General features: G+C 43.4%; 3 protein-coding genes across 9 annotated transcripts; 2 read left to right on the forward strand and 1 right to left on the reverse strand.

The window, feature by feature from the left end:
* Nucleotides 1–2224: 2224 nt before the first annotated feature.
* Nucleotides 2225–7906, forward strand: LOC112883948 (acyl-CoA-binding domain-containing protein 5-like). Of its 3 annotated transcripts, none has more exons than XM_025949219.1 (17): nucleotides 2225–2520; nucleotides 3040–3149; nucleotides 3649–3727; nucleotides 3825–3983; nucleotides 4075–4152; nucleotides 4255–4359; nucleotides 4722–4788; nucleotides 4882–4943; nucleotides 5033–5172; nucleotides 5325–5451; nucleotides 5535–5649; nucleotides 5779–5867; nucleotides 6116–6199; nucleotides 6430–6792; nucleotides 6864–7301; nucleotides 7379–7438; nucleotides 7562–7906. In XM_025949219.1, exons 2-17 carry the CDS (start codon nucleotides 3112–3114, stop codon nucleotides 7637–7639), a joined length of 2082 nt encoding a protein of 693 aa, XP_025805004.1. In that variant the 5' UTR covers nucleotides 2225–2520; nucleotides 3040–3111; the 3' UTR covers nucleotides 7640–7906. The 3 variants fall into 3 exon arrangements, with proteins under 3 accessions (XP_025805004.1, XP_025805005.1, XP_025805007.1); XM_025949220.1 differs by lacking the exon at nucleotides 2225–2520 and adding an exon at nucleotides 2587–2608; XM_025949222.1 differs by lacking the exons at nucleotides 2225–2520; nucleotides 3040–3149; nucleotides 3649–3727 and having other exon boundaries at nucleotides 3866–3999.
* A 314-nt stretch (nucleotides 7907–8220) lies between these two features.
* On the reverse strand, nucleotides 8221–15673 carry LOC112885677 (golgin candidate 6). The gene is made up of 18 exons (XM_025951250.1): nucleotides 15374–15673; nucleotides 15079–15131; nucleotides 14804–14931; nucleotides 14511–14710; nucleotides 14344–14417; nucleotides 14190–14259; nucleotides 13631–13684; nucleotides 13438–13533; nucleotides 13226–13276; nucleotides 13051–13140; nucleotides 12814–12927; nucleotides 12657–12728; nucleotides 12353–12538; nucleotides 11575–11672; nucleotides 11276–11324; nucleotides 11100–11165; nucleotides 9920–10678; nucleotides 8221–8918 (listed from the first exon to the last, which is right to left on the reverse strand). Exons 1-18 carry the CDS (start codon nucleotides 15428–15430, stop codon nucleotides 8352–8354), a joined length of 2784 nt encoding a protein of 927 aa, XP_025807035.1. The 5' UTR covers nucleotides 15431–15673; the 3' UTR covers nucleotides 8221–8351.
* Nucleotides 15674–21627: 5954 nt separating this feature from the next.
* Nucleotides 21628–26123, forward strand: LOC112886570. Of its 5 annotated transcripts, XM_025952512.1 has the most exons (6): nucleotides 21628–22663; nucleotides 22831–22939; nucleotides 23270–23340; nucleotides 23657–23793; nucleotides 23874–24006; nucleotides 25723–26123. In XM_025952512.1, exons 3-6 carry the CDS (start codon nucleotides 23270–23272, stop codon nucleotides 25802–25804), a joined length of 423 nt encoding a protein of 140 aa, XP_025808297.1. In that variant the 5' UTR covers nucleotides 21628–22663; nucleotides 22831–22939; the 3' UTR covers nucleotides 25805–26123. The 5 variants fall into 5 exon arrangements, 4 of the variants coding, with proteins under 4 accessions (XP_025808297.1, XP_025808299.1, XP_025808300.1 ...); XM_025952514.1 differs by lacking the exon at nucleotides 25723–26123 and adding an exon at nucleotides 24085–25303 and having other exon boundaries at nucleotides 21628–22939; XM_025952515.1 differs by lacking the exon at nucleotides 25723–26123 and adding an exon at nucleotides 24090–24157 and having other exon boundaries at nucleotides 21628–22939.

The following is a 26123-nucleotide window of genomic DNA, read 5'->3' on the forward strand; positions in this document are numbered from 1 at the left end:
AGTGTTACGTTCCATTTTGTTATCACGAAGGATAGAGATTATTTACAATCTCACTATTTCCAGGGGAACTAGATTATGCTACTTTATGAAAGATGCTAGTAAAATGATTTTTGAAGGGAAAAAAACATCATCTTCAAAATAAGCCATATTCTCTGTTTAAAAAGCTAGCCAACTAGTAGATGCCACCATATTCGTACACAATATGAACTTATCTCGCTCTTCTTGTTTCACTAGTAACCACTGCAGTAACAGTAACTTCAACATGACATGCATTCGTCGATGGAAAAAAATAAAACGAGTTTTTTCATTGAGTTGCAAACCATATCTCACTCCATGCCAACCTGCCAATCATCTCCATCCATGCTCGAAGATGCACTTGACAATGTGGCTGAATCAGAACCTTCTACCCCAGAAAGAGTCAAGTTGTGAAAGAAACAAGCAGAAAACCGGTGAGGGCAGCTCACATACGCATACATATAATCTCAAGTAACATGCAACCGACCACCTAATAAACTTGGAGGCCATCCATCCATGTGAGTTGCTGGTAGCAGTATGTGAATGCTGACACACAATCCAGTCCATAGAGTGAAGCTAGCTGAGTGAGCCAGACTGTTGAATAATGTCAGCAGCCCATGCATGCCCAGATCCAGATGGGCCAACACCAACAGAGATCCAAATTTAGATGAGGGCACAGCAGCTAGCCTAGCACCATACACAAGAATGGATACGCATGGTCCATGTAATACAATTCGTCCGGGGGTGGCGGATACGGGCCGTCCGATCTCGATCCGACCGTTCCGTGAGAGATGGAGGATGCATGGGCACATCTCGTTGTGATCATAGTATTTATTGGCACCAACGGTGTGTACGCACTGCTACTGTGCTATGGTCATGCTGGGAGTTTTCAGGACCATACATATATGCATGCATGCACAGCATGTGCCATGGGTCATACGGCATTGAATTAGTAGGCTGGCTCCCTCACCCATCCTTTACTATTGTAGCAATGTCAGTTGCTAATTGCTTGTGCTTGTGCGATGACATGTGCATGTTATGTGGTTAGTTTTATTCTGCATGGTTGAGTATGTGCATGCTTATAGAATAAGTTTTAAGTTTGAGTTTGTATGGAGATTATATGTTTACGTATGATCTTGGTATACGGTGAATGCGGGTACATGTACGTGCATGTAATGCCTATTTTCAACATGGGACTAACCGCCAATGGTGGTGAAAGGTGTTGAGGTGGAGAGTTGCGAAGTTGAAAAATACTACCTCCGTTCTCAAATACATTGCACGTGCTCCCTTCACTTTGCATTGGGTCAAAGGCAATTAGGGAGCGAGTGCAGGTGAAGGGAGACCCTCTAGGAGAAAACAATCCTGCTAGGAAAGTTTCGTGCTACTTAAAGCCCCTTGGCATAGCTTTTTAAGAGTTTAATATGAAGCTATGCCAAAGGGATACTTTCCTAGCAGCTTCGCCTATAAAGCACCTGGTGAAGTTGTTTCCAGCTTATACTGGAGAGGAGAAGCCGGAAATTGTAGCTTCGTCCAGCTTCTCCCGCAAGCTCACGTTTCACCAGACGATTTTGAAAACAGCTTCAGCTTTATCAGAGAGCTGCTTCAGGAGCTGTTTTAGAAAAGTTGAAGCTATGCCAAACAAAACCTCACTGTTGGGAACACCGTAACAACCTAACCTAGGTAACCCAACTACCCAAGAGATGTTCCTACCATGAGAGGTTTCTGAGCAGGCAACAAGACCTTTCACGGATACCATCCGCACAGAAGATCCCGGGTCGGCTGCATACGGTTGGCGTGGCTACGCGTGCGTAGTCTGCAGGCAGGATTCATTGCGTCCGCCGAGCTTGCTACGCTCCAAGATCCTCACTGAAAAAGTCGCTCCCACTCACTCTTGTCCCCATCGCAACACGGACAGGAGACGAGCCCAAAAAAGGCTCAGATATATTTCTTAGAAAAGGTCGAGATAAACAAGATTATTGTGCACAAAATGTGCTCAAAATATGCCCGGAAAAGGGTGTTCTTCGACGTCCGAGAAACTAACGAATTCAAACAATATTTTGTAAATCAACTAAATGATTGACAAAATTACGAAAGTTTGAGAACGTTAGATGCGTTTTCACACCGAGGTGTAGATGACGTTTACAGCCACGTTCTAGAAACGGTCATTTCGTTCATTCATTCATTCACTCCCATGGTCCCTTGACTGAGAAACGGTGAGCAGGAGTGAATGACCGGCCACCTCAGCGGACAAGCTCCCCTGTTCATCCGCCGGCCACAGAGGACGAAAAGGCTGCCGCCGCCGCTGCAGATCACACCGCCCTTTCCCAGCCTTTCTGCAGCCTCCCTCTGTCCTCTCTTTCTCTCTCATCTCTCTGGCGCTGAATCTTGAGAGAGTGAGAGGTGGAAGGGGGTAGCTTCCATCGTTTTCGCTGCAGATTTTGGCTGCGGCGCTGTGTCCTCTGCGGTTCTGTCCCCCGTGCTTCACCACCAACCGAATCCCAGGAGGTAGTAGTGCTCCTCGACTTCCTCCCGGGGTCGTTCTCCATGCCCTTGACTTCTTTCCTGATTTCTCCGGCATTTCTGGTGTTTGCTGGTTCGTATTGCGATCCGTGTGGTTTCCGTTAAGAGTATTTCTTGGTGATTCTTCTGGGGCGAAAGGTCACCATTTTCTCTGAGTTCTTCCTGCTGCCCCGCCGTCTGGGATTGTCTTGTTGGGAATGCTGCTTCTTGGAATCCGAAAAATGCGGATGCGTCGCTTCCTCCCAAACGCCTTGCCTCTTGATTTCTCCTCGATTTCTGCCCATGTCTTCATGATTGAGCTTTTTACTCCCCTTTGCGGCTTCTTGTTCTTCCTCACTAGACTAGATGGTGGCATTTTGGGGACGATTTTTTCCCCTGGATTTGTCTGCGTTTCTTAGTCTCAGTCCCCTGTTTTCCGCCATGATTCGGTCTCTCCACCAACCCCATGTATTTTTTTTTCTCCAACTGATTTTTGCATTGACTTGACTTGTTTGCGGATAACAGGGGAGGCTGATGCCCTGTCCGGCAGTTCGGTTCTGAGCTGAACTGAACTGGAGAGAGAGCACAGTCTGGAATATGTTTGGTTTCTCGCGGCGCCGGGTGAAACTTGGAAGGTGAATATTGCGCCCAGTTCTTTGATTTCATCGTGCGATTTTTCTTTTTTTTCCCCACCTGCATGAAACTTGGTTTCTTTGTGTACTTGAATATCAGTACATCATTTTAGTTTTCGCAGTTAAATTAGAACCTTCAAATGAATCGAATCATCACCTGGCGCTTCATGATTATCAGTACATAATGTGAGCATTTTGTTCTTTTGGTAGGCTAATAACTGATTTGGTTTCACTGACTACCAAACTGCTATGTTCGGTCAGAATAGTACTGTTGATAAAAATTGATGGGATACATTCTAAGTTCGTGAAGTCATGCAGCTTCATGAAGCGAGTCAGCATGTAGATCCCACCATATAAATAATGTTGCCGTGTTCTTTTAGCATTGCATTCAATTAAGGTCAAGCTTCCTTTTACATTTTGATGCTGATCAATCCTATTTCCACATTTGCTTTGGTTGCCTTATCCTTGTCTTGATCCCTTGGGGAGCGTCTTCCTTTTCCAGGTTGAAGGGTGACTATAATGATTCTTTGAACAGCTCTAGGAGTCTTGCTTTCCCCACGAAACAGCTCAGCCTACCCAATGTGAGCCTTTGTGACTGAAGCAATTGTATGTAGTATTGACCTTGTTGTATTTTGGGCACATCGTGACGGTTAGCTCTTGGAATTTTATCTTTATCAGGGGGATGACGCTGCTACAACATCAGTGAGCGGCCGCGCAGATGATCTTTCCTACCGCTGCTCTTCAGATACTTTCGATCTCGACAGTCGTTCTTTCAATATTTCTGAAAACTGGACTGTGTTGTCCACTGAGGGAGACAAACCTATTCCTCGTTTCTATGTAATCGACTGAAAATGTAACTAGAATAAGTTCATATACCTTGACAAAATTTCTGTCTTCAATTAACACATCTTCAACTTTGATTGAACAGCATGCAGCGGCCATTGTAAGTAGCAAGATGGTAGTGTTCGGTGGTGATTCTGGTCGTCACTTATTAGATGATACCAAGGTAGTGGGATCTCTTTCTTTTTATGTTGTTTTGATTGGAATTCTGCACTGATTATCATGTTATTATCAATCAATCTTATGACTATACTGTTTTGTTAATTAGATACTGAATTTAGAGAAGCTTAGCTGGGATTCTGCACCGCCTAAAGTTCGCCCATCACCAAGCGGACGTTCTACCAAGTTGCCAGCCTGCAGAGGTCATTGCCTGGTATAGTTCTTGTAAATCACTGTTGTTGTGTGGTTCTCAAAACCTAAATTACTGATATGGCCATTCCTTCAAGATGAAAATTTTTATGACCCTTTCAGTTAGATTGGTACTTGTTCTCAAGTATTTATGGTATGCATTTCTATTGGTCAACATATTCTTATGCCCATAGCCAATTATGTTATACTTAGCTGAAAATATACAGTGGATGATATAACTTGCACTTGGTATCATCTAAACTTGAAGTTATGAAAGTTGGGACACCAGTCACGGATCTAAATTCCAAACAAAATAATGACTGCTATCGATAATACATTGTCATATGCACTACTTTTAACACTGAGAAACATTTGCATGATATACAGGTTCCATGGGGAAATAGTGTCATTCTTGTCGGTGGTAAAACTGAGCCTGCTTCTGATCGTTTATCAGGTTTGCTGATGCTACATAGATCCCCAAAATACTTATAAGTGTTTGATGTCTTCCTCAACCAGATAATGATTAATAACTCCGTTTCTGCTGCAGTATGGATTTTCAATACTGAAACAGAACTTTGGTCCCTTGTTGAAGCCAAGGGCGATATCCCTGTAAGTTCTTTGATATTTGGAGTCAACTTTGGTCACTTTGGCAAACTTTCATGTGAATTGACTGAATTGTCTTCTGGTCCTGAGTTAAGGAAGCTCGAAGTGGCCACACAGTGATCAGAGCTGGTGCTAGATTGATACTTTTTGGCGGTGAGAACACAAAAGGAAAGAAACGGCATGACCTTCACATGTTTGATCTGAAATCATCAACATGGCTTCCATTGAACTATAAGTAAGTCATTCCTAGATTTTTGGCCACTAAATTTTTTGTACCGATCTATCATTGTCCCAACTCTCAACACTCCTCATCTAAGTGCATCTGAATTTTTTTTTCCAATTTTTGGTTAGCATTATCGGGTTACTTATTAAAGATCATTGTTGTAGAGGCGCTGGACCTTCTCCGAGATCCAATCATGTCGCTGCACTGTATGATGATAGGATCCTCCTGATTTTCGGAGGCCACTCAAAATCTAAGACCCTTAACGACTTGTATTCTTTAGATTTTGAGACAGTAAGTTTGTGAGCTTCCTTTATTCAGTCATCTCAGTAAGTTTTCCATGTTGCCGGCTACTCATAGTTTTTGCTTCCTAACAGATGGTATGGTCAAGAGTGAAGACTCATGGTCATCACCCATCACCCCGAGCAGGTTGCATTGGAGCTCTGTGTGGAACCAAGTGGTACATAGCTGGTGGCGCAAGCAAGAAAAAACGTATGTCTGAATACACTAACTGGAAAATGATTTGGTGGTTATATTTCTTATGTGAACAATACATGTATTGTTAGAATGATGTCCTGCGTTGCTTCATTGGCGATTTCTGACAAGATATCAAATTCTCAGGACAAGTGGAAACCTGGGTTTTCGATATCCTACAATCTAAGTGGTCTGTTTGTGTAGTACCTCCTAGTTCATCAATAACTTCAAAGAAAGTAAGTTTCTGACTCTTTTTAACTTCAATAGTGTTAAAATATTCCATGGAGCAAATACTAACATAGTGCAAACAAATGTTAATCTTCATGTTTGAATTCTTGCTGATAACAATCCAAAAGATTATCATTGTCACTTCAAAAGCCTTCTTTCGGTGTAAAGTTTAGTTCTAGTGTCTCATACTCTCACTACTTTAAGTTTACATTATTTCATCTGACCAACCAAAAAGCTAAAACAATTGCTCGTGCAGGGTTTCAGTATGGTTCCTTTCTACCACAGGGACAAGATTGCTCTTATTGCTTTTGGAGGGAACAAAAAAGAGCCGTGCAACAAGGTGAAACAATCAAACTTCTAGTAAAGAACCAATTTTCATTTTGAAAAAAAAATGGATTGTGATTTCTCATGATCTTGGGCTCTGAAAAAAATTGCCATTCCAGTTTCTGGAATATTTATGATTTATGTTTTCCACTTACTACATCATGCGCGATTAACTGAAAAAGTTTTTGAATGTCGAAGCTTTCGTATCAACTTGAATTGCATCCCTAACTATATCACCACCTGCAGGTTGAAGTATTTGTGGTACTGCAAAATGAGCATTCTTTTAGTTGGCGGTCAGCCCCAGAAGTGGACCGTGTGCTGTATGAGTATTCCCCGAGTAATAAGGAGCTCGTCGATCATCTCAACAAGTGTGCCCCCTTGTACTCTAACTGTTCCGTCGCAAGGCATAGTCTCACTTCTGTGGTAGAACAGCCACCTAGAAGGGAACTCCTCTCTGAGTCATTGTTGAAGCAACACAATTTAGGGACTTCACTCCATGGGAATTTGGACCAGGTAGAAGAGTGCAGCTTAGCTCAAAAACTGCAGAAACCGATCGATGATGACAGATATGATGATGCCGATGACTCTTCTTCATGTCAAGAAAGCACTGTAAGTACTGCACCTACTAGTCACTTGAGAAACATACTATATGGTTCCCTGCATAATAAATTGTCTTACAGCCAAAAGGGCATCGGAGCACAAGGACAGGAGCTGGTATTCAGAATGACATTGCACACATAGAAACTATGGTGACTGGGGGATCAAATGTAAGAAGGATCGCTAGATGCTCTTCAGAAGTGAGCCAAAGTCACCTATACAACACAAAGATAGCAGATTTGATAAGAAGAAACACCGTGCTCCAAGACCAGCTTGCGACCGCATTGGCAAGCAAAGACCAGTTGGATAAGAGCCTATCTTCGGTCATTCAAAGCAGGGAGCAGCTGGAAAAAATGCTTGCCAACAAGGATAAGGAGATGGAGATCTTAAAAGAGAAGATAGCAGGCCTAGAGCTGGCTCAAGAAGAGTCAAACAGCCTCTCGAACACGGTCCACGCTGATAATGTGCGCCTCGAGCGTGAGGTGGCATTCCTGAAGGCCGTCACGGATGAGACCCAGAAGGCAAGGCAACTTGATATTTAATTATAATGTCTGGTGATCTTGTTGTGGTCTGTACTTAGTTGGTCTTCTTGCTGCAGGAGCTGCATTCCACTCGCAGGGTTTTGGCAGGAGAACAGTCGCGCGCGTTCCAGCTCCAGGTAACCCATTTGAGACATTTGACCCATTCATTGAGAAATTGAATTCTACCGAGATTGTTTTTGTTATGCAACTGAACAAATATACCAACATGGCTGATGGTCATGGCATTTGCCATTTGCCAGGTTGAAGTGTTCCATCTCAAGCAAAGGCTGCAAATACTGGAGGGAAGATCAGGGACGCCCACTAAACAACCCCAATAACATGTAGTGGTCACGTCTCTACATTTTGTGGACAGCAATTGTTGCGAGTCTACAACATCGCTGTGTAAATCGTGCTTTTGTGCAACAAGTTTTTTGTCTTCTCTCTCTCTCTCTCTCTTTGATCTTATGCAACAATAGGTAAAATGTGTCACCATGTTACATCTGTTGATATGTAATTTGCGGGTATATGATAAAATTATAAATAACTGATGGATTGAACGCAGGCTCTATTCGATGTTCAGATGTACATTGCATGTATTATATTCCGAAGGTATTATTGTCACAACGGATGTTATCTTCCTTGCTCAAAGCCCAGTTTAAAGTAACATAGTTTTGCACCACAATGACACTACGTGTCAGTCCGAAATTTCTCTGTGTAGTGTTTTTTACCTGGACCAAATTCAAACATTGCATCTGAAAAGGTGAAGAATTTTGTTGGATTATTAGGTTCTGAGCAAATGTGCGATTACAGCATCACAACTGTGCTCAACAGGTAACCCTAAATATAAATTTAGTTTGGTTACTTGAGTAAATGTAAATTCATTCGGAGAACCAAATTCAAAAATGAGGCGGGTCAGCAATTTAGTCTCATCCTCCACAAATAACTTAAAAATGAAATGACACCTTTGTCCACTGTACATTTGCCATCACAACATCTTGACCCAACATGAGGGCGAATTACACATGGAGACCACATAATTAACCGAATATATTACTGTTCATCATCTTCATCTTCATCTTCATCGTCATCATCTGGTATGGCTGTATCATCGCCGATACCTTGCAGCAGGGTATCCACGTCTTCGCCAAGCTCTGCCAGCCTTGCACTTAGCTTCTCAACCTTACTTTGTTCCTGCCCAAGGCAGACGAGAAGATCATTCAGTTCTGCCTCGCTGTCCTTCTCGGCCTCTTCCTTGGCTTGCGCTTTTATCGCTTCGACATCAGGATAGGGCACACTGCCTCCCTGCCGCAAGGTTTTAACCTCAGTATCCAAGCGGTAGTTAGCCTGCTCAAGGCTGTTGTACGCGTCTGACAAGCTCTTGAGGTCAGACTCCATTTTTACTGCAAGGTTTCGTTGGTGGTTAGCTTCAGCTTCAATCTGGGACTTCTCAGTTTTGAGCAACTCTATCTGCCGTTTTGCTCCCTCAAGTTCTTGTCTGAGGGCTTCCATCTGGACCCTTTCTCGACCACTGCTAGGTTTCTGGGAGGTATCTGCAGTGTTGCCACCACCAGTTTTCACAAACTCTTCTGCTAACATTGCGTTTCGAGCCAGTAAGTCCTGAAAAATACAAGTAGCAATGTCATTGCTACCTTTTTATTATATGCCATATTTTTTTTCTCAAACAACAGGAGAGCTGCGTATCTTTGTATTAAGAGAGAATTGGTCCAATTACAAAAACCAATCCCCCACCTTGGACCAGAATGGGGGACGGTATAAAAAACAACTAAAAAAGACTCTTACAAAAGGATAACAAGATGGGACCTGACCATATGGTGCCAGGCAGAGCAGTGCAGTGTCCACAAAACAATAGCAACAACACACCTCAGTCCCGATCGGTTTCAGAAACCCATCAGCCTATATGCAACTATTTATGGCTATTTAAACAAGATATTATACAAGGATGGCCATTCACAACTTATATTGAAGACAACTATGTTACCTAAATATTGTCTAAAAAAATAACTTTTCAAATGTTGAGTCAACTGAGTTTGCAAGAACCAACTCTACCTAATTAAAAATATAAGATTAAAGTATTTTTACAACTTAGAAAGTACTCCCTCTGTCTCAAAATAAGTGCACTTCTAGCTCTGTCCAAGTGAAACCATCTTGAATTTGACCAAATTCATATTAAAAATATGATACCGAATAAGTATCATTAGATTCATCATGAAATATATTTTGATAGTATACCTATTTGGTGTATTAAATATTGATCCGCTTTTCTATAAACCTGGTCAAACTTAAGATAGTTTGACTAAAGACAAAACTAGAGGTGCACTTATTTTGGGACAGAGGGAAGTAGTCAATAACCTCAGTCCTAATGTAAGAACCACTTGCTGATGCGATCATGCCAAAAGACCCTTCCTAACTGACTTAATCTTCACTTTGGATTATTGAAATACAAATTATGTTCATGAGTCCCAAAAAATTACTGCCATCTCATTTTTATGGCAATGCACAATAGGAAATTATTTCTTATCTTCAAACTTTTAAAGTACTAAGTAATATAGCAAATGGGAAAGTTTTTGCTTAAGAGCGCACAGCAAGTGGAAATATACCTGCATCTCATTGCACTGTTTCTCCACAAATGACTTTAATCGCTTGATATATTCCCCATCGACCTCCCCATTCTTCTGCTCCAACTCAGCAGGTAGAACTGCAGTTGCAGTTTTTGTCCGACTAAATATGTCCATTATGTTTTCTCTAATATCAGCCTCAAGCTTATTGAGGAAATTAACAAACTGTGAATCAAATATTTCTGAGAGGACAGGGTGTTGATCATCTTTATTTGTTTCATCCTCCTCAATCTCTTGGAAATCTGACATGCTATTTGCGCTTGATCGGGAAAGCTCCTTGCGGTGCCGCTGCTCTGACGATGGATGTGCCAAGCTTTTCCGCAATTCATCAAACCTCAAAAAGTATGTTGTTAGGCCAATCTTTTGACTTATAGCATCTGCAGCAGCAAAGGCGTCACAGCCCTTCTCACGGCTAGCATTGTAAAGGACACAAGCACCTAGAACAACAGCAGCCAGTCCACGAACACAAGCAGTGTAACGTTTACTTGAAGCAAGCTCTATTATGTAGTTCAGATGCACTGCTGATTCCAAAAGGCAGTTGACAGCATTTGAACAGTCAACAAGCCATACGATGAGTAGCCGAAGAATAACAGGTTGAATGTACGATTCTTCTAGGTGTCTGCTTTGGTTGTTTTCTCCGTCTGCTGAAGCTGCAATGGACAAACATGTGACAATACGGTGCAGTAGCGGCTCCGTGCGTCCCAAGGATGGTGTAGGTGTCTCAAGCTGGATTTGCAATACCTGAAGGAATTTTAGCTGTTAGAAAACCTTCTATCTAATGTTATACAGACAAGGGATATAAAAGAAATATGAGAAGCTATCGAATCATGCAAGTGGTCATACGATTGGCAAAAAGAGGCACTTAAGCCCTCCAATAATTTATAGTAAGAAAAATAACATGAGTAATTAGTAGTTAATTTAATATAAAGAAGAATCATACCATAATAACCAGCAAATTTAGTAACTCTCAAAAAAGCAAGGAAGAATGTATTAAGGAAAAAAGACCATGTGTCACATGGTAGATACTTATTTTTTTATTTTATTTTTTGAAATTATGAACAGTAGTGGAGTCACTCAACAGTAAACTTTTACCAGTTGGATAGCTGCTTCTCTACATACAGGTAGAATGACACTAAAAGTAAAAAGGACGAAGGCTACATACACGATCCTTGCTTTGCAAGTTGTCCTTGATAATGTGAGAAAGAACGCTAGATGCTCTGCAACATGCCTGCATATTTTAGGTTGAAATGTCAGAGGAACTTGCTTACAACAATGCTAAACAGGAACCACTAGTAGAAATTTCCTGTAAAGTGGAGTTTTAGGTTTACAAAGCTTCACCTCCATATCTCCATTAACATCACTTGAAACCAGAGCTTGCAGAAGTACACTGTCATTAAATAGCAAAGTAAGACAATGGTGCAGATGATGAATGATGAAATCAATACTACAATGAGCCATTTAAGTTTGGCAGAAGCAACAAGAGCACTGCCAGAATGGAATGGCAAAACTATCTAATAGTGAAGATATATGTTATTTTACCCTTGGCCAGGCGCCAATTTATAAATGTAAGAGAAGGCAGCAAAGGCTAATGTTCACAGTAATGTAAACTGCTACTTATGTACAACCAATAGACCAACCTTCCAAAAGGCATGTCACTAGCAGCCCGATGTGTATCTCCTTGGTTCGGATGTGGAGCAATAGTTGATGCTAATAATGCCTGACCATTGGGATTTTTCTGTTTCACAATTGGCAAACCACAGATTGTTATACACTTTGTCAAGGAAACAAACATTAAAGGCGTAGTTTGACACAAATACTAGCCAAACAATTTCATGTCAAGAATTTAGAAGAACATTATTATAACACTGAACAAGTAATCCTTGATTATTAAAGAACAGAAGTATACTTTGTGAGTTCCAGTCAAGTTAGTCCTATTTCTAGTTTGTATACAATGTTACGTAGTTTTATGCTGGGCCTTTCATCCCACTTTTCATCTTTATTTCTGATTTACATATAGTATACTTTGTGAGTTCCAGTCAAGTTAGTCCTATTTCTAGTTTGTATACAATGTTACGTAGTTTTATGCTGGGCCTTTCATCCCACTTTTCATCTTTATTTCTGATTTACATATGTGCTAGCAACGACTATTGTGATCCAGATGATAATACCGTAAATTGAACATTTACTTCTATGATTCCCTGCCTTCTTAGTACTCCCTCCGTAACAAATTATAGGTCGTTTTGGCTTTTCTAGATATATAGTTTGTAGTATGTATCTAGAATAGTGTATATCTAGGTGCATAGCAAAACATACGTATCTAGAAAAGCCAAAACGACCTATAATTTGAAACGGAGGGAGTATTTGCTAGTTTAGACATAGTTAAAGAAGACAGACAAATATCAGAAGAACAACCACCTCACAGAAACACTTGAATACAAAATCAGCAGCAACAAATTCCTGTGCTATAGAGGTCCGCAAGATTATAGACAAGATCGCATTCAGTGCAGGCTGAACATGAGGCTCCTCTCCAACTTGCTTTTTCGCAAGAGAATCAAGATTCTGAGGATTTCTCAACACCAAATTGCCAATACATCGCAGTGCCTAAAAAATATATATGGTCAGTGCCAAACAAGGAAGCAGAATTCACAAGTCGGAAAAGACAAATACAGGAACAATCAACCAAATAGAAAGTAGTAATGCACAGAACTAAGGGAATTACCATACAGCGAAGAGCAACAGGGGCCCACTGACTCTCAACACCCAATAACAGAAGATGGTCCAGTATATTTTTCTATCATTATAAGGGGGATTCATATGAAGCTTAGTTCCAAGTCATTCAGATTGCACATAAACAATATGAAGGGAGAAAAGGATACCTGAGCCAATGCAGCTTGATTGGCGTTCTTGTTAGCATCTTTACCTGATTCGCTGGATGGGCCCCCCGTCAAAAGCAATTCAACAGTATTTAAAGCACCGAGAAGATTTACTGTCTAAATAGACACAGTTTATGGCTTGAGTAAAGATGCAGCTAATGCAAACTAAGACAGAACTTTTGACATATAATCCCAAGAAATCTATCATCAAAAACAGATAGGTGAACAATAATATAATACCTTTTGTTGAGTAAAATTAAATGCACTGCCTCTCCTGATCTTTAGTATTGCTATCAATGGGTCAAAGCCCATTGTCTCTTTTAAAAGCATCTGATTGTCGACATGAAGTAAAGAATGGTGTCAAGAAAAGATCTGAACTAAAACTTCAGAATGGTTTTCGGGAAGAAGGATGAACCTGATTGGACGAACTGTGTCGAATTAAGTTATTTAGCAATTCAAGGCAATCCTGCTCGATGAAGGAACATATTAGCATTAACTAAACTTTATATACCTATAGCAAATTAGAAATGGCTTAACTGAACAAACACAGTTCGCAGCCAATTTCAGACAAAGAACACCAATAAACAAATTTTCGAAAGGCCAATCATGTTGTTCCAAGATAGTCACCTGAACAACTACACCTCCATCAGAATAGCCCTCCTCTCTTATAATGCTAAATATCTTCTCAAACACACCCTCAAATACAACAATTTTTTGAATTTCCTGGAAGAAAGAGAATTAATAATAATTTAATTATAGGAGTCTAGAGAAAATAATTAGTAACATAACAGATCAACATTGAATATTAAAAAGGTTTAACCTCTGCATCACGGGTCAGATAAGTAAGAAGCAACAGTGCTTCATTCCTTATGACCTGCAAGTCATAACCAAAAATAGGCAACCATATGAGAAACGAGATATACCAAAAGGACTGGTGGTGATTAACTGTTATTATAATATTATTACAACAAACTTTGGATTAAGAAAAAGGGACCTCATCGGAAAGTCATACGCTGTTATCATTTACAAGAGAACTGCATCTTTCAAAATAGTAACTCATACTGGAGTTCTATGACAGAATTAGGCGCCAATAAAGTAAAAAATATTTTTCAGTGTTAGTAGAAAGTCTGAGTACACACGTACCAGACCTTTAGAAAATGATAGATAATGATCCAGACTTAATGATTGCATAGTATTGATTTAGGACCACTCTAGTCTGAGCACATGAATGATTTTCATACAAAAAAAGCATGCAGTCTTCCCACAGAGGTTTATACAGTCCTCGTACAAGGATAAACAATCAATAAAGCATATAAGGAATGGCATGTGTTCTTCCTAAGAGAAAGTGAGAAAATAGGTAGGTGTTAAATAGATGAGACCTCACGATCCATAAGCATGTCCATCAGAACTGTTATACCACGAGGAATCAATAGAATTGCCTCCTGTAATCTGAAATACCAAAATAAAAGCAGTTACATGGGATTCTAATATAGTTTTGGCATCTCAACAGGACACAAAAGACTTACTGGGCACCTTTTCAGCGAGTTTGTAAGTAAAGCTGTTAAAAGCTGGATTGTGTAGTATCTCACATAAAAGTCTTCCTCTGACTTCAAACCAAACAAGAGCAAAAGTCAGGACTCAGGACATATGAAACAGGTGATGCCAGTTACATGTTTTGAAGGTATAAGATGTGCACTCACCAATAAGCTCAAAAGAAGGGAAATATTCTCCGTTTCTCGCGAAAGTAGATCTGAGTTCACCGATGCAGGTTGAACCTCAGTCTTGGGCCCTTGTGTCGTCTCAATAGGAGTCAATGCGCTCACAAAGGTCTCCAAGGCACCTCTCACAAGCTCCACGTCCTCCCGGTCCTCTTTCAAAACATTGAGGAGGATAGGAAAACCTATTTTGCAAAATAGCAAAAAATGTAATCATGCACCAATCTTGCCAGAGCGGCTAGAGAACAGATATCAGGGCGACAAGAGAGAGGAGATACCCATTGCTCCAAATGACATCTGCGCGGAACGGCTCTCTGCCACCAAGGACTGCAGCTCAGTCATGGCCGACCTCCGCTCATCGGGTATCGTGCCGTTGCTTATCCGGTCAAGATATCTCTCGACGTAGCTGCATCCACAGGGAACAATAGTAGGATTACTGATATAAGTAATGAACACCAATCAATTGCTACATCATTTTCTGCGTAACTAACAACGGGCCGGTATTACAGCAGTAGTGCAGTAAAAAAAACATGGAATCTGCAAGTAAACCCACCTATCTTCCTTGGACTCGGGACCCTCATTGCCGAAAACGAATTTCCCCATCCCCTGCAAGGACACACGCCAGGAGAAACCGGAGGTGAGTAAGCATCGAACCGGCTCGACAGGCCACTAGGCAACACCCTGAGACTGCACTTGACTGCCACTACGATAGATCATCCCGTGCGAGAATTCAGAACCGGTGAACGCCCAGCAAGCAGCAAGGCAGCGGCTCGTCCCCCATCCGCCGCAGCGGGAGCTAGGGGACCGGTCCGTTAAGGGGCGTGAGGGAGGCGGGCGGGCGCGCGCACCTGCATGATGTTGCCGGCGCTCCCGGCGATGCCGCGGAAGTTGATCGACCGGTCCATGGATCCGCCACGGCGGCGCCCCCTGCGGGAGCGCGGGGGTAGGCGGCGAGGGGAGGGGAGGATGAGGGAACCGCTCGGGAGGCGGATCAACTGGCGCGGGTAAGGCGCTCGGCGGGAAGGCGGAGGTGGGGGAGGGGTCGTCGTCGGCGCCGCCGCCCGGCGGCGGAGGAGATCGGAGCGGGGGCGGTGGGGGGAAGCGGGGCCGGATGCGGCGGAGGCGAGTCGGGGCAAGCTGATGGCTTGGCTCGGGGGAGACGGAGCCGGTCGGGTTCACGTTCACGGGGGATTAACGTCTTGCTTGCTTGATTTGCTATAAGCGAGATGACGTGGCGGCCCAGGTTATATACATATATATATATATATATATATATATGGAAAATTTATTCTACCTCCGCTTGGAACTATTTCTACATATGTATCTTATAATGTAGAACATATCTGAAACAAAAAAGATACGTATAAGGTGTATGTAATCATACTAGATCATCTGTGATGGTATATATTTTAAGCGAATATATGACCATACGTCGAGTATATGGATATACTCATTTTTATATATTAGTACTAATGTATAATTATAATATATTTAAAAGATAGGGATGGTTTTGAAATTTTTCGTACATATCCTTTGAAGTATCTTAGAATATAGTAGAATTAGTATATGAACATCAAAATGATAAATGAATATGCTACAAACGAGTGTAGATAAAACTTGTCATATATATATATAATTATTAGAGCCAATTCGTATAGGAATCCCTTCATACCAGTGCTTTAATCTTACCTTCTTACGGTTTAAAAAAATTTATAAGTTTCAGGTCTGAAGGGATTTGCAAGGGTTTTTCCTTTTTCTTTCTTAAATCGCATTGCCAGTTACGCAAATTTCTTCAGAGCTTGCTAGTCCGAATGTACATGTAAGAAGTTATAATTATATCATAATTTAATAGAAAAACAAATTGAATCTTTTATAGACTCTTGGCCTTCTATCTTCTTAGGTGATTGATAAAGATCCACTAGTCTGCCTTTTTATTTCAACCTCTAGCAGCTCAGTATCGTTCTTCCTCCATAAATGTCATTGACCCCTTGGCATCATTCCACCTCCCACTGAACAATGGGGTTTTGTCCAAGCATCCCACAACCATGCGCCTCGGTGGTGTCACCACCAGCAGCCTCACTGCCCCCCGTGCCGTGCCCATCAGCAGGCCTACTATCGCCACTATCCCTTTTAAGCCCGCCAGCAACAAATGACCGACGCTCTAGCCAAGTCAGAGCTCAACCGTCAATCCCAAACTCTAGCCTATCTAGCTGGAGATGGTAGAGAGGCTTCATTGGGCGCAAGAGTAAGGGACATAACCAAGTTTGGGATGTGCATGACTTTTACCTTATATCCTGCATCATGCATGCATGACACATCAAACAAACATGAAAAATGACACAACATACTAGGAAAACAACTAAACGCTACTGCAGCCTTGAAGAGGTGAGATTCCAAATGCCCCAACAGTGGTTCATACATCATCCAAATGTATAATTCTATAGGGCTAAAAGGCAACAAGCAAATGCAACATATCCCTTTCGTGAAGCATTTCATTGTAGTATTTGGATATTGGATCAGCAATATATGAAAACAATTGTTGGCCATGAAAAAGACACGTTCACCAATAGTACAGAATCCAGAATCCTTCAATAGTCTTCCCAACCAGGACTAGCTATCCGGGACTTAGTCTTCCCAACCAAGACTAGCTATCCGGGACTAATGTGCCTAGCTTTTTTTTCCCGACGGCTATGCACCCGGGACTAATATAATATTTTACGAATGACTAATGTATTTTTTTACGAATAAAACAAATCGGCTCGCCGGCTCTGGTCACGCGGGCTAGCTTCTCCGATTCCAAAAATTTCTCCAAAATTACAATCACAATATCAATTACAATCATAAATCAATCATTCACAAAATCAATCGCATCATAAACGAATCATTCACGAATCAATCCCAGCCACATATACATATTTGAAAAAAAGTAAAAAACAATCTCGGCGTGCCGCCGCCCGCCGAGGCCCGGCCGAGCGGGGTCTGGCCGCATGCGCGCCGGCGCCCGCCGGGGCCCCACTAGGCCGCCCGCCCCCACCGGGGCCCCACCGAACCGCCCCCGTCGGGGCGCGGTAGGCCACCCGCGCTGCCGCACGCCGGCGCCTGCCGGGGCCCGACTGCGCCGCCGCCCCCCCCCCCATCGGGGCCCCGCCGAGCCACCCCCGCCGGCGCTTGGACCAGCCGCCCGCGCTGCTGCACACTTGGGCCAAGTCGCGCTGCCCCCACCGGCACCCGCCATGGACAGGCTGAGCTCCCTCTGCTGGTCCCTGGCCGCACCGCGGACCCAAGCCGGTGCTGCTCGCCAAGATCCACGCTGGCACCAGAAGAAAAGAGAGGAAGAGGACTAAGGGCCCGTTCGGATCCACCCCAAATAGCAAAACGTCGAATGGCAAAATTTTTGCTCCTGTCACATCAGATGTTTGGACGCTAATTAGAAGTATTAAATATAGTTTAATTAAAAAACTAATTACATAGATGAGGACTAAATGACGAGACGAATCTATTAAGCCTAATTAATCCATAATTAGCAAAATTACGGTAGCATTTGCCCTTTTGCACTTTGGGGTGTTTGGATCCAAAAGTACAAAAAAAGTGCAAAAGAGCAAAAGTTTTGCACTTTCTCTTTCTCTTTCCCATTCATCCGAACGCAGTCTAAGAGAGAAAGAAGAGGATAAGGAAGGAGAGGATGGGGACTATTGGAGAGAACCAGACGAGGGAGATAGATAAGTAGATAGAGATGCGTGAAAAAAAGCGCTTCGGTCCTGGTGGTTGGTTCCACCCGGGACAATTGGTTGGAGCCATCCACCAGAACAAATGCGATTGGTCTCGGTGGGTGGCTCCAACCAGAACTAAAAGGAGTGCATTATATCCTGCATAGAGCTACCAAAGCTACCAACTGGGATAAAAATACCTTCTCTAGTCCTACCTGTTGGACCCGGGACCCTATCAGTATAAACAATAGCCATTGTAGTTACACAAAAATGGTGTCCAAAGTCCAAGATTAGATTTGTAGTATTCACATTAGAGAATAGCACTATGACTTTTCTCATTATGTGCAGAGGCATGCATGTTATTATATGCTTGTGTACGTTTTTTTTCTTCTTACTAGAAGAGTGCACGTGCGGCACGCACGTGTTATGGAAAAATTAGTAAAATATACTTTTGTATTTATAGTGCCGATCATTTACTAATTAAATTAAAAACCAATAATTCTACCTATATTATACCTATACATACAGATTACGCACCACCATTGGACTGGAAGTCTTGACTCACCTTCATGGCATCCTTGGTCTTGGCAACCCAAGATTGGATGCAGCCAATGATCTTGCCTAAATTTGGACTGAATTTAGGCAGTAAGCTGTTTTTCCCAACAAATTATAAGACTCAAAAAAATAAGTTATGCACAGTTCAGTGGTCTATAGAACAACTAATCAGTTCAAGTGCCCACCAAATTTCTAAATATTATATATTTCTGCATAGATAGATTTAATAAGGGATCAGATAAAAGCTTTCATGGCGAAGCGATTTTCTAAAGATTTTGTATTGTGCATTGATAGAATTAAGAGATAAAAGCTTTCATGGCGAAGATATCATGGACCTCTTTATATTGCTGAATAATCATTGCAAAAGTTGGGCTTTAATCTAACACTCCTACCCAGCTGAATCTCAATAGGCTTGATCAGCACCCTGCGTGCCAGCATCTCTACCTACCATGGAAAAGTGGCTGATGAAAGTACTGTATGCCTATCTTTCCAGGTGTTTCGAATCATCCTAGTTATATGTGGCTCAAATCCCGGATAGAACATCCTATCAGCTTCATCCAACCTCAAGAATATCACTCTAAGATAGTAATTTTCCCGTAGCTAGTGCAAACGATACTAATCATCCTGCTTGGTGTACAAACAACAATTTTATCACCTCCATAGCTAGAAACACTACACAACTAATGCCAAGCACCTTATAGAACTTCATAATATTTGAGTGTATTGTTTTAGGTGCTGCACGTGCAGGTTACTTAGGCTACTATGCTGCTTGAATATCGTATGGACATTTCGTCGAACACCTTGCCTGCAATGTAGGGGTGCCAGTAAAGACTCTTGGAGCAGGAGATGCTAGCTGCTGCTACCGCTCCCGTGAGATGATGCCGCTCTTCCCTACCGAAGGCCTGCAGCCCTCCCGTGCTACCGACGCCCATCCTGTGATGCAAGTCCGTGGTGTCGAGGAGATCGGCGTGGAGCTGAGGACCGCATGCGACGCGGCTGCAGGCGGCTCACGGCCGGCGCGTGGCTTCCTGCTCTCCGGTTGCCTCCACTCGCAGATCTCTCTCCTCTCTGCTCTTTCTTCTCCACGACACCAAGCATCATCGGTCTCTCTCCGTTCTTCCTCTTCCATACCCCGTCAAGTAGCAGATTCAATTCCATCTTCTTTTGCCGAACCAATCAGCAGCGCACCATATCCATCTCCTTCTCTGCTTCTATCACCACCGAGCAAGCAAGCCAGCGCCCTGCGGCTTCTCCTCTACTCCTCACGGAACCACCATCTGCGGGCGGCGGGTGGAGGGCAACGACGAGCTGCATGGTGCTGCAGCGCGTGTGGACGACGACGACGAGCTGTGAGGCCATGGCGCGCGCCGACGACGAAGGCGAGCAGCGGGCGACAGCGGAGTAGCGTAGCGGTGCGAGCAGCGCGGGCTGAGCCCAGGGGCTTGCGGCGGCTTTTGAGCGCGGCGGGTGCGGGGCACCAGCATGGGCTGGCGAGCGGAGCGGCTAGCAGGTGGACGGGGCCAGCGGAGAGAAAATAAGCGGGTCCAGCGGGTAAGGCTAGTCGCACCCCTCCAGCGCTAAATGAGTCTGTAAACAGGGCATAGCCCACGTGGTCCGTCGACCTTTCCAGCTTTCTTCTATGGAACCTTGCGGCCGCACCCTCTGTATTTCGATCTGCATCTCAACGAAACCAACGAATAAGGCCGGCGTAAGAGGAGAGACTGCTGCGGTGGAGAGGATAGCGTTCGTCTCCGCCAACGCTGGGTTTGCCGATTTACTGTAGCGAATGGAAGCATCCAGTACCATATACATGTACGCGGTGCGGGAGTTTCATCGCTGGATTTGCATTTCAGTCGCGTGTGGCGGTCCGCGGTGCGACTAGCCTAAAGCCGCGGACGCGGTGACAAAAACAATTGGATTTTGACGGAAACAATCTATAACTCGCGATTTCTATAGATCTATTTTTCCTTCCACCTTCCTTAACCATGATAGGCGGATCTCCTTCCACCTGCTTTAACCGTGACAGGCGGATCCAACATGAGAGGTAGGGTGAATCCGATTCGGATGAGAAATATTTTTAAAAGTTTCATTCTTTATAGCATAGAAGATATAAATAGATAGATAGATTACTATACTACATTAACTAAACTTTTAAAAGTAGCAAGGATTTAAACTTCTCTCTATAATTTATAGGCCTCTATCACTATTTCCATTGACATGAACATGATTTACAAAAAACAATACCAGACCTACCGATCCTCCTTCTTCCCAGTTGGCATAGAACATTTTCCTTTCTGAATCCATCAGATATATTTGTTGCTTTCCTCTCTTCCTCACCCTCCCGTCACCTGGAGTCCTGCATGACTGAATCCGTTCCACAGGTATAACAAGGCTAACTTTTTTTTTCCCCATTCTGTGCCGCATCATCCAGAGTCATGCTAATTAGCAAAGTCCTTGCATGGTAGCCATTATATTTCCTCTTAATATTTTACCATCTGATTCATCGTACCATAATAATAGCTAGTTCAATAAAACTGAAAGGGGTTGCTAATATTCTTATTGTCAACCAACCAGGCTACTTTTATCCAAATTTATTGGATGCATTTCAGTAGCTTTACACCAAAGAGTCTAGGAAATATCTGTTGTAGTAGATATGAAATTATGGTCTAATTGGCCCGACAAAGGCCTATTACTACTTAGTATGTTTCGATAAATTATTATGGTCTAAATCGGCGCAACAAATTAAAGGCCGAGAGATCAGAAGAATGATCTGCAGAGAACCCAGCAGCCAGCCAACCAGCAGAAAGAAAGAGCCAACTAAAAATGGATTGCGGTGTGTTGCAAATAAGGTGCCGCAATTTTACAGCGTGGTGTACGAATGCAGCTCGATTACGGTATCTCTAGATAAAACTACCATTTTCTTAGTGTCCCACGTACAAATCTCTCGGGAAAGAAAGAGTGACACTTCACCCCAAGGCCGCGAGAAGTACCGACCGACTACCGAGCGAGCGGCGCTGGGCCACGACCTTGCAAGCCGTCGTCGCGCGCTCCGCCGCCGACACGGCAACCTCCCGCATGTCCTAGGCCGACGTCGAGGCCGCGCCGCCTCCCCCGGTCGCAATCCCCGCCCCGTCCCCCACAGCCAGCGCTTCGGCGGCGGCCGCTCGCGCCGGTGGGACCGCGAGGCAAACCCGTTCACGGACTCCGCATCCGCCGCTGACCCCGCGGTGGCGCCGTTCGAGGACATCCCTATGGAGACCGGTGCTCGACGACAACATCCGCCGCTGCAAGTACGCGCCCCCACCCCGTGCAGCGCGGCGGGGCACCCGCCCCTGCTCCTCCTCGGCTAGGCCCTCGGCCCGCGGCACCCCCTCCGGCCGGAAACGAAGGTCTAGGTAGTCCCCTGCGCCGCGGCAGCCGAGGCCACGACGGCAAGGAGGAGGAGGAGGGCCAGCGCGAGCTTGCCATGGCGTCCCACGAAATGCACGCAGCGGCGGCGGCGTGGAGGGAAGCAAAGCCTGAGCTGTCTGATGGTGATAATACCCTGCTGTGTTCGTGGTGTGTGGTGCTCCAGATGGCTGGTGCGAAAAGAAATGGAGCCGAAGAACTAGCAATGGCCTGTGGTGTCCGATATACCGATACCATCGCCATGGATCGCAAATTGTTCGACGAAATGCCCACTGCCTTTTAATTTCAGCCTAATTTGTACACAGCGCTCTACCTGAGTGCGTGTGTCCTTGTTTATAGTTGCTCGTACATGAGCAATCCCAAAACAAAGACCCTTGACAGTGGCAAGACAAGTTCAGTTCGCACTTGTAGCACTCCTCGCTGTGCCGGTGCGCTTGGGTGCTGCTTCTTGCTGATCATGGACACGGGGTACTTTCTCAGCTCAGGGCCTTGCCGCTGCTCCAGTATGGACACCCTATCTGCTTCCGCAACTTGTGACTGCTTTTCCAGGAAACTTTTGTTCAAAAATTGTAGTTTGGCTGTCACCTTTTATCTATGAGACTATGACTTGCGTTTTGTTTGATTAAATCATGCAGGTGGCATTTTTTTAATAGTTGTCGGCTCCCTAAAGTATTTCTAATCCCATGACAACTCCTCTACGACAACTTCTCATATAGGCTGAGCACTGAGGGCTTTAATCATGTGGTACCTGCAAAATTTATTATGGTCTTCCTGTCTACTCCCTCTGGTTCCCTAAAGCAAGTCGTTTTGTGGTTGTCCTAAGTCAAACATTTTAAACTTTGAATACAAATAAATTCTTTTGTGTTGAGTTTGAAAATGTGAAAGTGATGTAAGTAGATTCATCTCGAAATGTAGTTTCATAAAAGTAAACTTTAACTATATTTTATAGTAAAAAGTAGTGGCCAAATTTGTTTCTTGAAGACCGTGTCGATGTCCAAAACGACTTGTTTTAGGGAACTGGAAGGAGTAAATAAAAAAGAAAATCTGAATGTTTACACTTATCATTTTTAAAAGATGGCTGCCTCAGGATTGGGAGTTGGAAGTATTTCACTGATTGTATTGGCTGTCGGAAGCATTGCTCCAAGGTATGTATTTCATTCTTCATCTCCTCAGGTTTGGAATAGCATGCATGGATCATATCATATAAGTGCATTTTATTTTCTAAGATCTTACATGAATATTTGAGGCACTAAAAAGAAGCTAGACAAGTCCTCAAATAATTTAAACTATCTAAGAAACAAATTTGAAGAACATACAAAATGTTCAGTTCACTCAATGCATTGATCAGATACTTCTAGGGCTTGATGAGAGAAATTTCGATGATCATTTAAACAACGTTTCATATTAATTAAGAGAGTAATCAAGAATCCATGCTAATGATGATGGATACCGTAATTGCAGTCTTCTGAAAGCAGCCATTGGAGCAATTTTTGCAGCCTTCCCTGACTACCAGGACAGAATTACTATGATGGATACCGTAATTGCAGTCTTCTGGAAGCAACCAGTGGAGCAATTTCTGAAAGCTGCTCCTTGTTTAGGTATGTAATTATCTTCTCGCAACAGCAGTATATATCTTCAACAAGAAAGTTTACTGAATATGGAGCTTTCTAAAAATTAGTTGCCTATTTGATGGGGATCCCTATCCTGGGATATTCTCTGGACATTTGGAAGGAGCATGTTAATTTGATAGATGAGCACGCAGTTACAAAAGCTAATCTACGGCGGGCAATTGATGGAAAGGAACTAGACAGGTAACCATCTTTACACCTGTCCATATTCATGGTCTATGTTCATATTATATTTATACTCTGTTTATCGTGTTATCACAGTAAAGATGACACCACAGAGTACACTTGATCATTGCAGCGCAAACCTACAAAAATATCACCAGGATAAGCTACTTATTATGCCTACAAACTTTTATCAGATGAGCTGTGGTTTCAATGGCAAGACTACCTTCTGACATTATAGAATATGAGGAAGTTGTAGGTCAACCATGGAAAGGTCCGGTCGCGCAGGATCTGAACAAGTCTGAATATGATTAATTGCGTGCCCCCACTCGGAGAGCATGGAGCTAGGCACCTGCTGAGCCAGGGGCACCTGGCTCCCTAGCTAAGCGGAAGAAGGGGCGGCGGGTCATAGAGTAGGAGCAGCCGTACTCCAACAGGCTCACGGTCCTAACCTCATATCTCACACCAACCGAAACCAGACGACATAACGGAACGAATGAACGAACAAACACACGCACAGACAGGCAAGAAAAGAAAGAAAGGTGGAAGCAAGGTACTCCCTGTTCTAATGGCGCCGCCGCCCCGAGAACAACGACTGCCCTCGCTGGCCGGCCGTGCGCGTGTAATTAGACTTCTAAATAAAAATATTCTCTTTAATACTATGGGATTAAAGTTTAGATCTCCGGATCCAAACATTCCTTTAATATTGCCCGAAGCCTTCATGCTAAGAAGCTTCGGCTTTGCCTCCAAAGCTCCGCGACAAGGGGCTCCTCAAGCTCTTTAGCTCCGTCTTCCCGTGGGCGAGGTTCACACCCGTCTCCAGAGCTTCGGGTAGCACATTCGTAGGCTGGTCTCAGGAGCTAACTCCGCTCGTCAAATTCTTAAGAGCATCTGCAACCGTATTTTTTTTATTATAGCCCTTTTTGAAAAAAAATTATATTTGGACCCCTGCACAACGTATTTTTGAATTTAGACCCTGGGGCTCGGCGCCGTGAGTCAGGGCGCCGAGGTATCTAGCTCAGCTATCACATGCCCACCCAGTTGGCGCCGATATAGCGTCAAGCTCGGCGCTAAAGGTCATGGCGCCGAGCTTGGTGCTGCAGATCGTGGCGCCGAGCTTGGTGCCACAGATCGTGGCGCCGAGCTGGCAACCATAACGGCCTCATTAGCCTGTCCGAGCCTTCATCCCATATTTCTTACCCCGTCTCGATTTTTCTATCTCACCTTCACCCGCCCAAACTCATCAATTGACGTATTTGACCTTGAAAACTTTGTTTTGATCCATAGATCTTCGAGAGCAAGGTATCCTCTCTCCCCTTCTCAATTTTTACGTATTGATTTGATCTATATTATGCGTATTATTCAGTGTAATTGCTTAAGGTTTAGGATTTAATTATTAATATGTGTATTATGCAACTTTAGATGCCTAGGCGTGGTAAATCTAGTAAACCAAAGGTGATGACTAGAACAGTCTTCACCCGTTTGTCGCTGACTAGTGGTGTTCCTGTGCCGATGTGCTTCTGCGGTGATCCTTGCAAGGTAGCCAAGTCAAATGAAGAGGAATCATATAAGCAGAGGTATTGGATGTGTAAAAATTATGCATTCGACTCTACTCCTCGTCAGATTCACATTGGTTGCTGCTAAGAATATTTATTTTTTTTAATATTTTCACTGTCATATAGAATCATGTATGCCTCATGAGTAATAGCAAGTGTGTATCAATTGAATATTTTGCAGACCCCTCCCCCGCTTTGTGACTTTGAGCAGTGGATCGACACTAAGATCAAAGAGGAGGATAAGGAGTATCTACGTAGAATGAAGGTGTGGGATACGGAGCGGAAAGAGTTGTTGGAGCATAGACGGCAAGAGGAGGCAGCAGAAAAAGAGCGAAAAGAAGAGCTGGAAATGAGGCATGCTACTCAGCACAAGGAGGAGAGGGAACACAAGCTGGAGCGTGTTCGCCGTGCGAAGACAACAATGGAGGAGAATCCAGATGCATTAAGGAAGGGAAAGTGGTCTGGTTGCTCAGTAGTATGCAAGATTTGATAGTTGTATGGTTTATTGAAATAATAATCATGTCATTATCATTATGTTCTCATGTACTTAATTTATTTATTTTTATATTGTCATTTATTACA

The sequence above is a fragment of the Panicum hallii genome, chromosome 3, assembly GCF_002211085.1.
Source record: "Panicum hallii strain FIL2 chromosome 3, PHallii_v3.1, whole genome shotgun sequence".
NCBI lineage: Eukaryota > Viridiplantae > Streptophyta > Magnoliopsida > Poales > Poaceae > Panicum > Panicum hallii.

Excerpts from the sequence above, each read along its gene's own strand:
- LOC112886570 (XM_025952512.1), top strand. The coding sequence starts at position 23,270 with ATGGCTGCCTCAGGATTGGGAGTTGGAAGTATTTCACTGATTGTATTG. Across the intron at positions 23,794-23,873 it reads GAAAGCTGCTCCTTGTTTAG|TTGCCTATTTGATGGGGATC; the intron begins GTATGTAATTAT and ends TCTAAAAATTAG. Across the intron at positions 24,007-25,722 it reads GATGGAAAGGAACTAGACAG|ACCCCTCCCCCGCTTTGTGA; the intron begins GTAACCATCTTT and ends AATATTTTGCAG.
- LOC112885677 (XM_025951250.1), bottom strand. The coding sequence starts at position 15,430 with ATGGACCGGTCGATCAACTTCCGCGGCATCGCCGGGAGCGCCGGCAAC. Across the intron at positions 15,132-15,373 it reads GCGCCGGCAACATCATGCAG|GGGATGGGGAAATTCGTTTT; the intron begins GTGCGCGCGCCC and ends GTGTCCTTGCAG. Across the intron at positions 14,418-14,510 it reads CCCTTCTTTTGAGCTTATTG|TCAGAGGAAGACTTTTATGT; the intron begins GTGAGTGCACAT and ends TTTGGTTTGAAG.
- LOC112883948 (XM_025949219.1), top strand. The coding sequence starts at position 3,112 with ATGTTTGGTTTCTCGCGGCGCCGGGTGAAACTTGGAAG. Across the intron at positions 4,153-4,254 it reads ACTTATTAGATGATACCAAG|ATACTGAATTTAGAGAAGCT; the intron begins GTAGTGGGATCT and ends TTTGTTAATTAG. Across the intron at positions 5,173-5,324 it reads TGGCTTCCATTGAACTATAA|AGGCGCTGGACCTTCTCCGA; the intron begins GTAAGTCATTCC and ends TCATTGTTGTAG.